Raw genomic sequence first — 16731 nt, forward strand, 5'->3', positions numbered from 1 at the left:
CCCCCGCCCCCGGCTCGGACCGCTGCGGAGATCACAGGAACCGCCCCCCGGGAGACACTGGACCGGCGGGGGCAGCAGCAGCAGCCCGGCTCCAGCTCACCATAGATCATGGCCAGGCCGGTCTCGTGGAGGAAGCGCACCCGGCGGTGCTTGAAGAGCCAGATGGTGAGGATGGTGAGGGTGAGCAGCAGGATGAAGGTCAGGAGGCTCACGCTGTCCTGCCGGTGACTCTCCTCCGCCTCCTTCTCCGTGGTGATCTCCTCCATGGCGCTGCTGCTCCGCTCCCCGGCCCGCAGCCCGCTGGCCCGCAGCAGGAGCAGGAGCAGCAGCCGGGAGCGCACGGGGAGCTGCATGGCTGGAAGCAGCCGCCGCCTCCGCCCGCCGCGCCACGCAGCAGCTGATCCCGGGCTGCCCGAGAGCCCTGGGCTGCGGCGGCTGCTGCTGCTGCTGTCTGCGCGCAGCCTGTCAAGCAGGGCGCAGCTCCAGTGCGCAGGATCCCCCAGCGCACACGGGACGCGCCGCCAGCCAGCCGGCCGCCCCCTCTCCTGCCCAGCCTCTTAAAGGCGTAGGCCTCCTCCCCACCTCCCGAGGCCCAAACCCGGACGGGGTGGGTGGCAAAGCCCTCGCGTTGGGTTGGAGCTATCCCGCCTGATGCCGTGGTGCTCTGCAGGGGCAGCCTGGAAGCCGGCAGGGTGAGAGTCAGCTGGCCTTTGCCTTTGTGCTAGACTGTGCAGAGTCATGTCTGATGACTGGCTGGTCCAGGTGTGATGGCTAGCTAGGGTAGCTATTAGATTGTCCGATTAACCCACCATTTCCCCAGCTGAAGATTTGTCTCTCCCTGTACAAAATCCAAACGCTGTGAGGACCTGGTTCTCTACCCTCATGCCCTTTGTGTAGTCATTGACAGCTGTGCAAAGTGGCAATACAACACTATCCATGCACACTGGTGGGGTAACATCTTGTACAGGTGCAAAGCATGAAGTGCTTCGTTTCTGCAGCAGGATCTGGTTTTCCACATTATTGTAAAGGGACACTATACACCATAATGGTTAGAATAAGGCAATATTTTAAGAAAAACTGCATTGCCTGTGATATTGACATTGCTTTATGGTTTTAAAACTAAGAATTTTTGGGGTGGGGAAATCATCTTACTTTACTTTTTTCAATTGACTCACTTTGGATGATAAAATACACTGCTCAGTGCCACTTAACCTGCTCAGTTTCAGTTATATCTTAGCATTCTGTTGTAACCTTCAGTTTGTAGACACAGCAGAGGAATCCAAATCCAAATAAGTTTCTGTTTTCATGTATTACTTTTAAACATTTGAATAATACAGTTTTATTAACATTCAGTTCTATAAACTGCATTGGGGGGCAGTGACCCTCCTAGTATTTTTTTAGTCACCATCCATAGCAATCAATATCAGAAGTACCTAGGAATTATGGTAACAAAGCAGCCTCCCATCATGGCCTAGGATGACGCTTTAGATAGCCTGCCTCCGTTTCCTCCTTGGACTAATCAAATAAACATCACTTCAGGCTGTCTTGATAAAAAAAAATACCCCTCCTTGGGGACTAAGTTTATCAATATAAAATAAACCATAATTAAAACTCAGAACCTCAAAATGGAATTCATTCTTAAATTCACAGAACAGTTTCTCTTCCTTCTCCCAGGCCTTCCTGGCTAGGGCCTTTATAGTCCTTCTGTTTGGATAGAGTCTATCCCAGGCATCCCTGCTCGGTCAGGGTCTCTCCCAGGGCTCCCTGCAGACACTACCATAACATCCTAGACTTTGCCCACTTCACTGCGATTTCCTGCTCTTTTACACTGGAATCATCTGATTACCTTTTAACCAGGGTTGGCTTAGCCCCAAGGTCTCCAGGCCCTGGGGCAAGCCACCCTGTTACAGATGCCATTTCAAAGGCATTAGCAGCATTAGGGAGCAGGTTTTATACTTTCCATCTTACAAACTACTAATCTATTTAGTAATAATCATAGAAATGTAGAGCTAGAAGGGACCTCAAAAGGTCATTGAGTCCAGCCCCCTGTACTGAGGCAGGATCAAGTAAGCCTGTGCCATTCCCGACAGGTGTTTGTCTAACCTGTTCTTAAAAATCTCCCATGATGGGGATTCCACAACCTCCCTTGGAAGCCTATTCCAGTATGTAACTAGTGTTATAGCTAGAAAGATTTTCCTGACATCTAACCTAAATCTCCCTTGCTGAAGATTTAATAAATCTTTTTAATAAAATCCCTTAACATATTTCAAGACTGTTATCAGATTCCCCACTTATTTGCTCAAGTCTAATCATACCCAGATTTTTTAACCTTTTCTCATAGGTCAGGCTGTCTAAACCTTTTATCATTTTTGTTGCTCTCCTTTGGACTCTCCAATTTGTCCACATCTTTCTCATAGTGTAGTGCCCAGAATTGGACACAGTATTCCAGCGGAGGCCTCACCAATGCTGAGTAGACCAGGACAATTACCTTCTGTGTCTTACATATGATACTTCATTTAATACACCCCATAATTATATTAGTCTTTTTTTGCAGCTGCATCACATTGTTGGTTCATATTCAGTTGTGATCCATTATAATCTCCAGATCCTTTTCAACAGTACTACTGCCTAGCCAGTTATTCCCCATTTTGTAGCTGTGTATTTGACTTTTCCTTCCATACTTTGCACTTGTCATTATTGAATTTCATCTTGTGGATTTCAGACCAATTCTCCAATTTGTCAAGGTAATTTTGACTTCTAAATCTGTCCTCCAAAGTGTGCAACCCCTTCCATCTTGGTGTCATCCACAAAATGTATAAACATGCTCTCTACTCCATTGTCCAAGTTATTAATTAAAATATTGAATAGTATCAAACCCAGGACAGACTCTCCTGGGATCTCACTAGATATGTCCTTCCAGTTTGACAGAGAACCATTGACAACTACTCTGTGAGTATGGTCTTTCAACCAGGTATGTACCCACTTTATACTAATTTAATCTAGATCACATTTTCCTAGTTTATGAGAATTTCATGTGGGGCTATGTCAACAGCCTTACTAAAATAAGATATATTCAGACCAACTGCTTCCCGCCACCCATTCACTTGGCCAGTAACTCTGTCAAAGAAGGAGATTAGACTTGTTTTGTTCTTGGTAAATCCATGCTGGATAACCCTTAGAATCCTGTTATCCTCTAGGTGCTTACAAATTGTTGGTTTAATAATTTGTTCCAGTATCTTTCCAGGTATCAAAATTAAGATGTCTGGTCTATAATTTCCCAGATCCTCTTTGTTCCTCTTTTAAAGATATGAACTATGTTTGACCTTCTCCAGTCCTCTGGGTCCTCATCTGTCCCCCATGAGCACTGGGAGCTAGGGGGAGAAGCGGGGACGTGGCATGCTCAGGGGAGGAGGTGGAGGTGGAATGGAGGTGAACTGGGGGGGGCAGGGCAGGGAGCCCCGTGGGTGCTCCAGCTGCGGAGCACCCACAGAGTCGGCGCCTACGGTTTTGGATATTTCTGTTAATTGTTCTAGAAATGCCTTATCCCAGTAGCGCTGGAACAGGGGAGGCTAGGGGGTCATGCACCCCCCACTTTTTACTGGCCATAAGGGTGAGTGATGGGAATGGGGGTGCGGAGACGAGTGAATGGGAGGCAAGTTCTTGGGGGAAAGAGGCAGCATGGGGACAGGGACAGGGTTCAGGCACCATTTGCCCATACACGCACACAAACGTTTAGGGACCTTCTGCTGCTCCTGCCTCATCTACCTCCTCTTCCTGGTTTGGTGGTTCTGTAGTAGATCCCTACGTTGATGTTGCCCCTGTTTCCCCCCCACACACACACCTTTTATCTTCACCAAGAGACTTTCAGTTGGTCTGCCTCTCACTCTCACCTCCTTCTTGACCTCAGAACAAGTGTATATATTTTTGATGTATAATGCAACACCTCCTTGCTTTTTTCCCTGCCTGTCCTTCCTGAACAAACTCTATCCCTCTGTACCAGTATTCCAGTCATGAGATTTATCCCACCAAGTCTCAGTGATTCCAATTAAGTAAACATTTCTTTTATGTATTAAGATGTCTAGTTCTCCGTGTTTAATCCCCAGACTCCTTGCATTTGTGTGTAGGCATAGGTATATATTATAAGAATAACTGTTGTGAAATGTTGTAAGGCCCAGTCATGTAGTCCTTATTCAGGCAAATCTCCCACAGCTCTTTTGGCTGAGTAAGGATTGGGCCTTAAGAGTTATCCACTGTATCACCTTGACAGTTTTTGATATAGAAAGAGACAGTGCTTTCGCTCTGTCCTTACAGGAACAGATTATGCTAGGCAGCTGAAATGAGAGAGGTTGCAAGAATCTTTCTCTCCAGTTTGCAAACTCTCTACAGTATAAGATTAATTGCTGTCTCCATGCCCTACTGAGTGTAGGGACTACTCCCTCCTTGTGTGCCACAGGTTGCAAGCCATCTTGAAGGGGATAGGAAGGCAGTAGTGAAATAGCCCCACCTCTAGTCACATTAGACTGCTGAGCTGGTAAGGAGTATTTTGAGGGATGCTGATGCTGCAGGTGGCATGCTACTCCTGCATATCTGTGTGTCTGGGAGAACTCAATCTCTCTGGAGCATTCGCAGTAGAGGTGCAACTCCACACTACCCACAACATAAGGTTGAGCCTGTCAAGCACCAGTGGCCCACAGTCTTTTGCTCAGCACTCCAATTTGATCCCAACGACTTTCCTAGACATACAAGAGTCTTTTTTAGCTACTGTGAGTCCCACAAAGGGTAATACACATGCACACTTCTTCACCTTGAATAAGTGAGCTATGTCATATGGTAGTTTTGTTTCTGGAAATAGAAGGAAGGTACTCAGAGTATAAATATGTTCACCAGTAACTCATACTGTTAATAAATCGGGGAGAGTTTCAAAAGTCCCTACGGGATTTAGAAGCATCTGGATCCCTTAGGTGCTTTTGAACACCTCCCCCATATGTTTATTAACAAATATGTATTGAATGCGTATTTATAGGTGCACTTCCCTTGGACCAAAGAGGTATACACATGGCAGAAAAACATACAAAATAAAAATGGAGTTAACATTTAATGGCTCTAACTAAGACTTTCCATTCAGATGCCTTTTGTGCTATCTTGGAAATTTGGTTCCAGGAAGTAAAACAGTTAAACTAAACTTCAGAAATAGATAGTAATTTATCTGCTGTTTCCTCAAGGTGAGAAACACGATGAGGGCTTGATGCTGTTTTCGGTGAAATGTAAAGTAGAACTGGTCAACTTTTTTCATTTGATTTTTTTTATTAAAAAGTAGCCTTTTCTGAAAACGAATGTTTTGCCAGAAAATGTTTGTTGTTTTTATACTCTCCAATTTTTCAATTTGGGGGGGGGGGTTTCCCCTTTCCACTCCCTTGTTTCTTTTTTCAGTGGCAAAATGGAACTGGAAAAGGTGGGGAGGGGAAGAAGAGGAGGAGACAACAGGGGGAAACCCAGAAATGAAAAATGTTTGGCTTTTCAGGCTATGGGGAGGGGGGGTGGTAAAAAAATCTGAACATTTAGAATTTTTTCATGAAACATTTCAGAAAACAAAATTTAAAAAATAGTAAAATGTGCCATTTTTTCACCAGCTCTGGTAAGCAGCTCTGGAGCAGGCTTTGACCTTGACTATGGCTAGAACTGTTCCACATTTCCCCTTTTGGTGGGAGTTATGTACCTAGATAACCCAGCATAAACATGGGCATGTTATTTTGGATCACAATTCCTAGTAAATTTATTCTGTCTGTAATATTGTACTAAAAAAACCCTCAAAGCCTTTGGCCACACATGTTTAATTAACCGTGTTGGGGGATCCTGGTTCTCTCAGTGCTGCTGTTTGACCTTTTGTGCAGGTGTTGTCAGCTACTCTATTTGAAAATCTTGTCCTGTTGTAAAAGTGTACCTGCTCCTCCAACTCTTCTTTTCTCTCCTTCATATTATCTTATCACATATGCTCTGATGAGTTGGGTTGGAAAATATACTGTATATAATTGGAATATTCTATCTTTTCTGTACTGTATTTGTACAATACCATTCCTCAAACCAGTACAAAATCCTTGTAAATTAGTAAAAATTAACTCTCTCCTTCTCTTGATGTTTTTCCTCTCCCAGTTCTCTAATACTTTGGCTGTCATCCCTGCAAGGTCTTGAAATTAATTTAGCTTTAGTCCACACTGTATCCTATTTCAAAACATAACCTCACCCAGAATTCAGTTAACCATTAACAGACATTTCAAGACATTAACAGTTTTAAGTAATCACTCTTACCACACCTAAGGTTTTTATCTGGAGTCCTTTTAAATGTGTAGACTCCTTGAGTTTGAACAGCCTTGAAATTGCAGTCTTCTCATGTGCAATTACCTGTAAATATTTGATCATGTACCAGTGAGACTAGTCAGACTGATGCCGCCTGCATTTGCAAACATTTTAACAGATTAGTTCAGTGCTTAAGATCTGTTCCTTAAAAGTTACCTTAACAATTAAAGGTTAACTTCTTCAGACTGTCTGATGTCGCACATTCTCATTAATTATTTTGGTATACTGTGAGCATTATATGTTTAAATATTTAAGTTATAACATCCTTCACGCCTCGCACCAGAATATGGCCTTACATCCATTGGTGACAGGCTTGCCCTCTGCACAGGAGTCAAATTTAATCCAGAATTGGCCCCATTGAAGTCAATGCATGAGCAGTGATTTGCCCAAAGTACTTTATTATATACCAACTTTATATACCCCAGTTATATACACATAAATCTGACACAAATCACCCTTATCATGGGTGTGCATGTGATAAGATGTCTGCATTGAATTGCTAGTGGGAATTTGATTGTTTGTGTCCCTTTAGAAGTTTCATGTGGGATGTAATTAAGTCAGCGTCACGTGATCGGCTTGTCTAATGGGAATACACTGCCAAGGAATTTACTGTGCACTGCCGACACAGTGTGTTTGATCACAGAGACTGAGCTGGCCACCCTCATTGTCAGTGAGTAGAACAATACTGCACGAATAATCCCACTGATCTCAGTGGGATTACTTGCAGAGTAAGGTACTACTCAACATGAAAAAGGTATCAGAATTTGGCATTATATGAGCCTTCTACCTGGAAAAGTTTGGGAATGTCCTATTTTGATTGTTCTTTTATACTCTGTCAGCACAGAATTTTCCTTTTGCCTATGAGATTCAACAGCATTATTTTTATTTACTGATTTATAAAAAATACATCCGTCATGATACCTCTGCAGTATGGTTAGTGATTTAGCAGGTGGTAGTCTTCTCTTTGAAACAATGCTATTCTGTGCAGATAGAGAGTACTGTGGTACAGAAGCTACTGCTGTCCTTCAGGTGAGGTGCAAAAGTAAGGCATGACCACCTGTGATTCTTAACATTCTGATACCACTATCTCTAAGAACAGGTGTGTTAGCCTGGGGTCCCAGCCAAATTCCAATTAAAATACTTAGATTCTCTCCATCAAAATTTCCTCTTCAGTTCCATTTTGTGATGGAGTGTCCAACCCACACAATAGAGAGCAGTTTAAATTAAATCAATTAATCTTGTGTTCTGCACCTGGAGGCGAGCCAGGGTGCAATAAAGCTGAATGGAAGATGAAGGCACAGGCTGGACTTGTATAAAGGGATGAAGCCAAGAACAGAAAGGGGCTGCAGGGAAAGTAGTCTGCAGTCACTTTCGGAGAGAAGGGAAGTTTGTTTGGGGGCTAAAGTGTCTGCCAAGAAGTCAGAGAGGGGAAGTAGTCTACAGTCGTTCCCTGGGAAGCAGATGTTTGGGCTGATAAACCCTGTGGGGGAAGGGGTAGAAGATAGAGAAGGGAAGTAGGAGGGAGTCCAGGGAAATAGCACCAGGGTCTGGGAGCAACCAGACCATAATTGCTGGACATAAGGTCCCTGGACTGAAACCCAGAATAGTGGGTAGGCCTGGGTTCCCCTGTCAGCTGCTGGGAAAGTGGCCCAGGACTTGGCTTTGGATTGGAAGTCTGTCTTAAATAGCATGCAGACAGCTGATCCAGTGGGACTTTGATACCCCAGAGGGGAAGGACTACTGCAATGACCTGGCCGAAGGGCTGAGTCACGAAGAGGGAGCTCTGGGAGTCTCTAGGCTTGCCAACTTTCTAATTGCATAAATCCGAGCACCCTAGCCCTGCCCTTCCCTGAGGCCCCAGCTCCCACTCACCACATTCCCCCTCCCTTGGCAGCTCGCTCTACCCACCCTCACGCCCTTGCATGGGGCTGGAAAAGGGGGTTGGGGTGTGGGAGGGGGTGAGGGTTCCAGTTGGGGGTGCAGGCTCTGGGGTGGGGCTGGGGATGAGGATGCAGGAGTGGGCTCCAGGCTGGGGGGTGGGGCCAAGGGATTCGGAATGTGGGAGGGGGCTCCCCCACCTAGGAGCCAGACCTGCTGGCTGCTTCCAGGGTGTAGCGTGGTGCCAGGACAGGTAGAGGCTAGCCTGCCTTAGACCCGCAGCACCGCCGACCGGACTTTTAATGGCCCAGTCGACAGTGCTGACTGGAGCCAAGGTAAGGGTGAGCAACGGGGGGATGGGGCAGAGAGGAGTGAGTGGGGGGCGGAAGGTCTTGGGGGAAAGAGGTGGCGTGGAAGTAGGCCCTTGGGGGAAGAGGTGGTGTGAGGGCCGGGACGTGGGGGAAATGGATGGCACAAGGGCAGGCAGGGCCATCCCTAGCCATTTGGGTGCCCTACGCAGCCCCCGGGGCTGTGTGGGCCATAGGCCTCCGCCCCCCACAGTCTGAGAGGCAGGAGCTGTGGGGGGCCACTTTTGGGGGCCCCGCAGTCCCAGAGTGGCCCAGGGGATTAGCAGAGGGCCTGGAGCAGCCCATTCCGCTTCCCTCACCCCGGCCCCAGCCTTGTTGCTTGGGGGAGGGGACTTGGGGGAAGGGATCCCCCCACTTACCGGCAGCGACAGGAAGCGGAGCAGCCTGGCCCCAGCCCGCTGTACTCCGCCAGCTCCCAACCGCGGCGCTCCGCTTCCCACTGCCGGTGAGAGATGGGGGCGGTCCTTTCCCCAACCCGAGCGACATGGCTGGGGCCGGGGCAAGGGAAGCAGAGAGGGCTGGGGCCGTGTCTCTCTGCTTCCCGCACTCACCAGCGGTGGGAAGTGGAGCACCACGGCTGGGAGCTGACAGCATAGAGCGGGCTGGGGCCCGGTTGCTCCGTGTCCCGTCACTGCCAGTGAGTGCGGGATCACACTCACACCTTTGACCCTTCCCAAAATGCCCTGCAATGCTTGCAACAGCGTTAGCAATATACAGTGCTGACCTGCCTCCCCCAGGGGGACCCCTTGAGGGAGGGGGCCATTGGGGTGTGACAGGTGAAATGGGGGCAGGCCAGGGGCGGAGCAGGGGGGAAGGGTAAGAGACAGGGTGGAGGGAGTTGTCTGAGGCCCCACACACCCCCTAGGGACGGCCCTGCCCCTTGCAGTGGGGGAGCGGACGAGGGATAGGGCTGGTCACCGGGGCTGGTGCTGCTGTTTATGCAGCACGCAGCTGCCTAGGGCAACATGAAACTTGGGGCAATTTGGTGCCCCAAATTTCATGGTGCCCTACACAGCTGCATATGCCTAAGGACAGCCCTGAGGGCAGGGTGTTGGGGGTGCGGCATGGCACGGGAGGGGTTGGACCCACTGTTTGGGCAACTGTGGGTCCCCCCACACTTTTAGGGTGCTTCCATGGCTCCTTGTCTGATCTCCACCCAAGAGGGGACATGCAGGGGAAAAGCAGGTCCTATCCCATCCCAGCCCAGCCAGGACGAGAAGCTAGGAGCCTCTGGCTGGGGCGCTCCCAGAAGCACAGGGGAGATCATCTCCACCTCCTGGAGTCTCCTCTGGCTGCCCAGCTCTGAAAGCAGCACAGAAGTGAGGGTGGCAATCCCGCAACCCCCCTACAACAGCTTTGCAACCCCCCACATTCCTGTTTTGTGTCGGGACCATCACGGTTACAACACCTTGACATTTCAGATGTAAAAATCTGAAAACTTGAAATTTACTAATTTTCAAATCCTATGGCCATTAAATTGACCAGAATGGACTGTGAATTTGGTAGGGTCTTATATGAAACTGGGGAAGCACTGAGTATGTGCAATGCCTTGCAGGATCCATGCCAGGGCAGGTTCCTCCTTGGCTGGTTAAAATCTGAGAATATGAATAGGCTGGCTGTATTACCCCAAGAGAGAGATCTCATCTGACAGCTCTGAAACAGTGTTATATGGGCCCAAATCGACTAGGGGAGTGAGGAAACACAGCTCAGTGCATGATCCATCCTCACAATACACCAATTTGTCTTCTTTTTTTTAGCCTTGCCTGGTGCCTCTCTCCCCCATAGACGCTGTGCAGGGGTTACTCTGCAGCTCCAGTGACATATGAGAGGGACTAAGATCCATGCAAGGCTACTCAGGGAGGAATGGCCATAGACCTCCTTTTCATTAGGTCCCAGCCCTTTCCCAATACCCATTTCCTCTCCAAACAGCTCTGTACCTGGTTCCCATAGCATGGCTGTGCATGCCCTCCTCTCCCTGTGTCAGGATCAATCAGCCTCTAGGATACAGGTGGATTAAATGGAGGGTGCATACCTCTCATGGTATCACAGAACTCCGTCAGGATTTGGTTTTAGAAACATTAAAACCAATACTTTGCCTACAGGTATCTCAGATGAAGGTGGTTCCACACATAGGATTAGCCTAGATTGTACCTCTTCTGTATAAATGTCCACATTCCAGTACTGTATTTTCTTTATTTCCTCTCTACCCAGCTATATAAATATGTTTATTTCCAGTTTTTATTTCTGGATTATTTCCCCCCCTGAGGATTTTTGCTTCTTAGGTCTGTCATAGTCTGAGGCTGTTGGCAATGAGCACTAATATGATCAATACTGGGCAGCTGAGGGAACAGTTTATTATAATACACTGAGTTGAAAGCAAGCTTTAGGGTTCAGATGCTTCAAATTATTAATTGCTTAAATATTTGCTGTGTCATCTTCTGTATTTACAGAGTCCCCTGTTGTTCTGTGTTATCAACAAGTGGAATAATTTATTCCACAGAGACCCATAGTGACATAGCAATATTTGCAAAAACAGTATGTTTGTTTATCACATAGTCTGCTGATAGAGAAAATCTAAGCAGAATCTCACATTTATGTAATTTAATAGCATCATTTTATTATAAATTACCATTTGAAATATCTAGTTTTGGTGTAGTCCACTGGCTTAATGGTAGTCCTGCTATATCTGAGGCTCTGTCTTATTTTTCATCTTGAGCTGTTGCCTCCCTGATCAATATGGACTGAGTGTGCTGTAAACCTGCCTGTGTGGCCAAATTGTGCATGGATGTAGGCACTGCATAATCTCTTGAAGTTAATGTAATGGAGCATAGTTGATAGAGTGTGCTGGTAACAAAATAAAGAAAAGACGGTTACTTACCTTTGTAACTGTTGTTCTTCGAGATGTGTTGCTCATATCTATTCCAATTAGGTGTGCGCTCGCCGCGTGCACGTTCGTCGGAAGATTTTTACCCTAGCAAAACTCGCTGGGTTGGCTGGGCGCCCCCTGGAGTGGCGCCGCCATGGCGCTGGATATATACCCCTGCCGACCCAAACATCCCTCAGTTCCTTCTTGCCGGATACTCCGACAGTGGGGAAGGAGGACGGGTTTGGAATGGATATGAGCAACACATCTCGAAGAACAACAGTTACAAAGGTAAGTAACTGTCTTTTCTTCTTCGAGTGCTTGCTCATATCGATTCCAATTAGGTGATTCCCAAGCCTTACCTAGGCGGTGGGGTCGGAGTGAGATGTTGCAGAATGTAAAACTGCTGAGCCAAAGGCTGCATCATCTCTGGACTGTTGAACGAGAGCATAATGTGAGGCAAAGGTGTGGACCGAAGACCAGGTAGCTGCACAACATATCTCCTGGATAGGTACACGAACCAGGAAGGCGGCAGATGAAGCCTGAGCCCTGGTAGAATGCGCGGTGATGTGGCTTGGAGAAATATGAGCCAAACCATAGCAAGTGCGGATGCACGACGTCACCCAAGATGAGATCCTCTGAGAGGAAACAGGAAGGCCTTTCATGCGGTCTGCTATCGCGACAAAGAGTTGGGGCGTTTTCCGAAAGGATTTTGTCCGCTCGATATAAAAAGCGAGCGCCCTACGGACGTCCAGGGAGTGTAATTGCCGCTCCCGTCATGTTGAGTGTGGCTTCGGGGAGAAGACCGGGAGAAAGATGTCCTGGTTAACATGAAAGGCCGAGACCACCTTAGGGAGGAATGCCGGGTGTGGTCACAACTGCACCTTGTCCTTGTGGAACACAGTGTACGGGTGGTCTACCGTAAGAGCCCGAAGCTCGGAGACTCGTCTGGCCGATGTAATGGCTACAAGGAAGGCTGTCTTCCAAGACAGGTAGAGCAGCGAGCAGGTTGCTAACGGCTCGAATGGGGGAGACATCAGTTTGGTTAAGACCAGGTTCAGGTCCCAGGTCAGGGCCGGGCGGCGTACTTGGGGGTACAAGCGCTCCAAGCCCTTGAGGAACCTTGAAACAATAGGGTGTGAAAACACGGAACGGCCCCCTTCCCCTGGGTGGAAGGTAGAGATGGCTGCCAGGTGTACCCTCAGCGATGATACTGCTAGGCCCTGCTGTTTGAGAGACCAGAGGTAGTCCAAAATAGAGGGGATCGAGACCTCAGCGGGAGTAAGATTATGTGTTTCGCACCGGCAGGAGAAACGCTTCCACTTGGCCAGATACGTTGACCGGGTGGAAGGTTTTCTGCTACCCAGGAGAACTTGGGCTATGGCTACACTTGCACTTCAAAGCGCTGCCGCGGCAGCGCTTTGAAGCGCTAAGTGTAGTCAAAGCGCCAGCGCTGGGAGAGAGCTCTCCCAGCGCTGTCCGTACTCCACCTCCCTGTGGGGAATAACGTACAGCGCTGGGAGCCGCGCTCCCAGCGCTGGGGCTTTGACCACACTGGCGCTTTGCAGCGCCGCAATTTGCAGCACTGGAGAGGGTGTGTTTTCACACCCTGCTGCAGCGCTGCAAATTTGCAAGTGTAGCCATGGCTTTGGTGTACTGGCGCAGAGCAACGCAACTCTGACTGGTTTAGCCACGCAGCAGCCACGCCATGAGGTGTAGGGCCTGCAGGTCCGGGTGACGAAGTCTGCCGTGGTTCTGAGTGATGAGGTCTGGGTGGAGTGGCAGGGCAATTGGGTTGGCTATCGAGAGGTCGAGCAGCGTGGTGAACCAATGCTGCCTGGGCCACACTGGAGCAATCATGATAAGGTATGCTCTGTCCCTGCGGAGTTTTAGCAGGACCCTGTGAATCAGCGGGAATGGCGGCAAGGCATAAAGGAGCTGGCCCTTCCACGGCATCAGGAAAGCCTGAAAGCGCGGCTGTGGCAAGCAGGATCTGGCTAGATTGGAGTCCAGGATAGCTCCTATGAATTCCAGCCTCTCCGTGGGAACCAGAGTGGATTTTCCCACATTGATCATCAGGCCTAAGCGGGCGAATAGGTCCTTGACAATGCCCAGATGCTGAGTAACTCGCGTCTCAGAGGGCCCTCGGATGAGCCAATCGTCCAGATACGGAAACACGTGTATCCGATGTCGGCGGAGGTAAGCGGCAACTACGACCATACACTTCGTAAAGACCCTTGGGGCTGTAGAAAGGCCAAACGGCAGGACCGTAAACTGGAAGTGCTGACGGTTGGCTACGAAGCGAAGAAATCTCCTGTGCGGAGGAAAAATGGCGATGTGAAAGTACGTGTCCTTCATATCGAGGGCGGCGTACCAGTCTCCAGGATACAAGGACGGGATAATGGTCCCCAGGGATACCATGCGGAACTTCAACTTTACCATAAACTGGTTGAGTCCTCGCAGGTCTAGAATAGGTCTGAGACCTCCCTTCGACTTGGGGATTAGGAAATAATGGGAGTAAAACCCTTGCGGGATACTGAACGACGCCGTGAGTGCGACCGGTACCGATGAGGAGAACGGTGCCAGGACTGCGAGCGGCGTCGGGAGCGGGAGCACCGGCGGGACCGTGATCGGGAACGGTGCCGCTCTGGTGTGCCAACAGAGGATGGTCATATCAAGGCAGGCTTGCCGATCGACTGGATTACCCGCACCGGCGGTGCCGGGGGACGAGGCAGCATCGACTCTGTCATGGCAATCAAATCGCGCGCCGTTGAGATTGTCTCCGGTGTGGATGGAATCGTAAGCTTGGTACCTTGGCTCATATACATAGCCTGCCAGGGGCTTTCCCTGCACAAGTGGCGGAACAAATTTGGGAACCACTGACATAAGCTCATGCTTAACTTTAAGTAGGTACTTAACTTTTAGCATGTGCTTAAGTCCCAGGGAAATCAATGTACTTACGTTTTTTCCTGATTCATTGCCATGGTTTCTTGAGTTGCTGTACCAATAAGGTAAAATAACTGGTCCATATATTTTATTTTTATTACGTGATACTTGGATATAACATTAAACAGAAGACTCTTCTGCCTTTCTCAGGTAGTTGTTCGGGGGAATTTAAAGATGACACAACCCTTTTCAGCAAAGTGTGCAGGATAATACCTGCATTGTGGCCAACCCTCTTGCTCTCAACAAAACAGGTTTTAGTATGCTTTAGAATTTCTGTGAATTATATTATTACATGGAGAGCATTGTCTTATTTACTTTTCAAAGCTACCCATAGCTTCATGTAATGCCCGTTATGAGTTATTTTAAATTATGATTTTTCTCCTCCCAATCCCTAGGCTTTCACATCTGTAATATCCTGTATGGAGCTCTCATAGACGCATAGACTTTAAGGTCAGAAGGGACCATTATGATCATCTAGTCTGACCTCCTGCACAATGCAGGCCACAGAATCTCACCCACCCACTCCTGTAACAAACCCCTAACCTATGTCTGAGTTATTGAAGTCCTCAAATTGTGGTTTGAAGACCTCAAGCTGCAGAGAATCCTCCAGCAAGTGACCTGTGCCCCATGCTGCAGAGGAAGGCGAAAAACCTCCAGGGCCTCTGCCAATCTGCCCTGGAGGAAAATTCCTTCCCGACCCCAAATATGGCGATCAGTTAAACCCTCTCCATATTCCTGTCTAGAATGCTGGAACACCAGAAATAGAAAAAGACTTTTAGGGATCATTTCTTTTTCTGCAAGGAACCAATGCAGGTTGGGAAAGTTTGGAAGATCACTTTTGGGTAAACCACTGGCAAATCTGGACTGTTCAGTATTACAGTTAGTTTTTTACATTAACATAGCAAATTAATTAGAACTTCTCTGTAACCTGGGACACAAGAGTACATCTGTGCACTGTCCCCTATTTTAAATTACCCCACCATCAAAGCCATCTTCATAGTCAACATCCTCTCAGCTGAGGGCTACCACAAAAGACACACTCTTTTGCTGGTCAAAGGGATTATGGTTGAACAAAGTTAGCATGATATCAAATCACAAACATTGTCCCAGATTCATTGTAGGGTCCATGTTGGCTTCTCTTGCTGTATGTCTTGGCAGAGGCCTCTCTCATTAGAAGGTCTGTAGAGAGATCAGAAAAGGGCCGGTCTGATCCCAAAGTGTTGGGCACTGGTTGAGTAGGGGGCAGGGCTATGGTGGTTGTGGAATGTGCTTTTTCAGCACCTCTCCAATCTGCCTCCCTAAAGTAGGCTCCTGTTTAGATCCAGACGCAATTTAAAGATATCTTCCCCAAGCTGAAATTCAGAGAATGAGCAGGGCAGTGGCAATACCACCTACCCTCTCTTGGAACAAGTACTCCCTGGAGCACAGGAGACCAAGCAAACAATGCAGGTGTAATTTACATCTCCCTGCACCAACTTGGATGGATCTAAATCCATATGAGATTAATTTTCAATGAATTGTATCAATTTCAGCTAAAACCCTAAAATTTAAAAGATCAGCCTGAAGCATGCAAAAATCATAACAGGGCCAGAAAATAATGAGATTTTTAAAGTACCGGTAATAAACTTGGGGTTCTTTTTATTTGCCTTCTGGGTTTTGAGAAGCGGCCTGCTGGACACAGCTCTGCTTGGTCTGGTGCGGAGCCTAGTGCCAAGAGCTCCATTACATCCCTTCAGCTCGTGTCTTTTGTTTTCTGCTTTAGGAATGTGCAACTGCATTGCTCACTCTGCCACAAAAACTAGCAGTCAACTGGAACGCCCAGCAGGGAGAAATAGGATGATGAGAACCAAAGTGTCCAATTGGGCCTAATTTTTCTCATTCCTTCTCTCCAAGGCTTGTCTACACTGGAATGAATTAATCTCGACTAGCTAAAATTACTGTGCCTTTGTCTGCACTGGAATGTTCAATTATATTAAAACCCAATTGTTAACTCAGGTATAGACTAGTCCTACAGCACTGGTATGTAGGTTTGACCACAGCTAATCAACACACCCACTGGTGGCTGGAGAACAAATAAAATAGCAAGTCCTAAGCAATGTGTCTCATTCATCATTTTCCCATGCCCCCACCCGCCAACAACCACAACAAACCAACATAGTCTTCTCTAGTCTCCCCCTGGGCTAGCTGGCTGCCTTCTGGCCCATTTTTTGCTATCCTTTTTTGCTATCAACCTGAAAGTTTAGGTTTTCCAGGCTCTCTTGGGCGCCTAAATGCTAGTAGGGTCAGGGTCAGGTTGTTGCTCTGCTGCAACCCTGCACTGTC

At 47.9% G+C, this 16731-nt stretch overlaps 1 protein-coding gene across 3 annotated transcripts in view; it reads right to left on the reverse strand.

Moving 5' to 3' along the window:
- The window catches only part of SLC9A7 (solute carrier family 9 member A7), a 120539-nt gene extending 120048 nt beyond the window's left edge, over positions 1 to 491 (reverse strand). The window contains exon 1 of one of the 3 annotated variants that reach the window (XM_039525950.1): positions 101 to 491. In XM_039525950.1, coding sequence (XP_039381884.1) covers positions 101 to 353 — 253 coding nt within the window. In that variant the 5' untranslated portion in view covers positions 354 to 491. The remainder of the gene's footprint in view (positions 1 to 100) is intronic. The other 2 variants (XM_039525942.1, XM_039525946.1) reach the window with 2 other exon arrangements.
- Positions 492 to 16731: the final 16240 nt, after the last annotated feature.

Source organism: Mauremys reevesii, linkage group 1, assembly GCF_016161935.1.
Source record: "Mauremys reevesii isolate NIE-2019 linkage group 1, ASM1616193v1, whole genome shotgun sequence".
Classification (NCBI taxonomy): domain Eukaryota; kingdom Metazoa; phylum Chordata; order Testudines; family Geoemydidae; genus Mauremys; species Mauremys reevesii.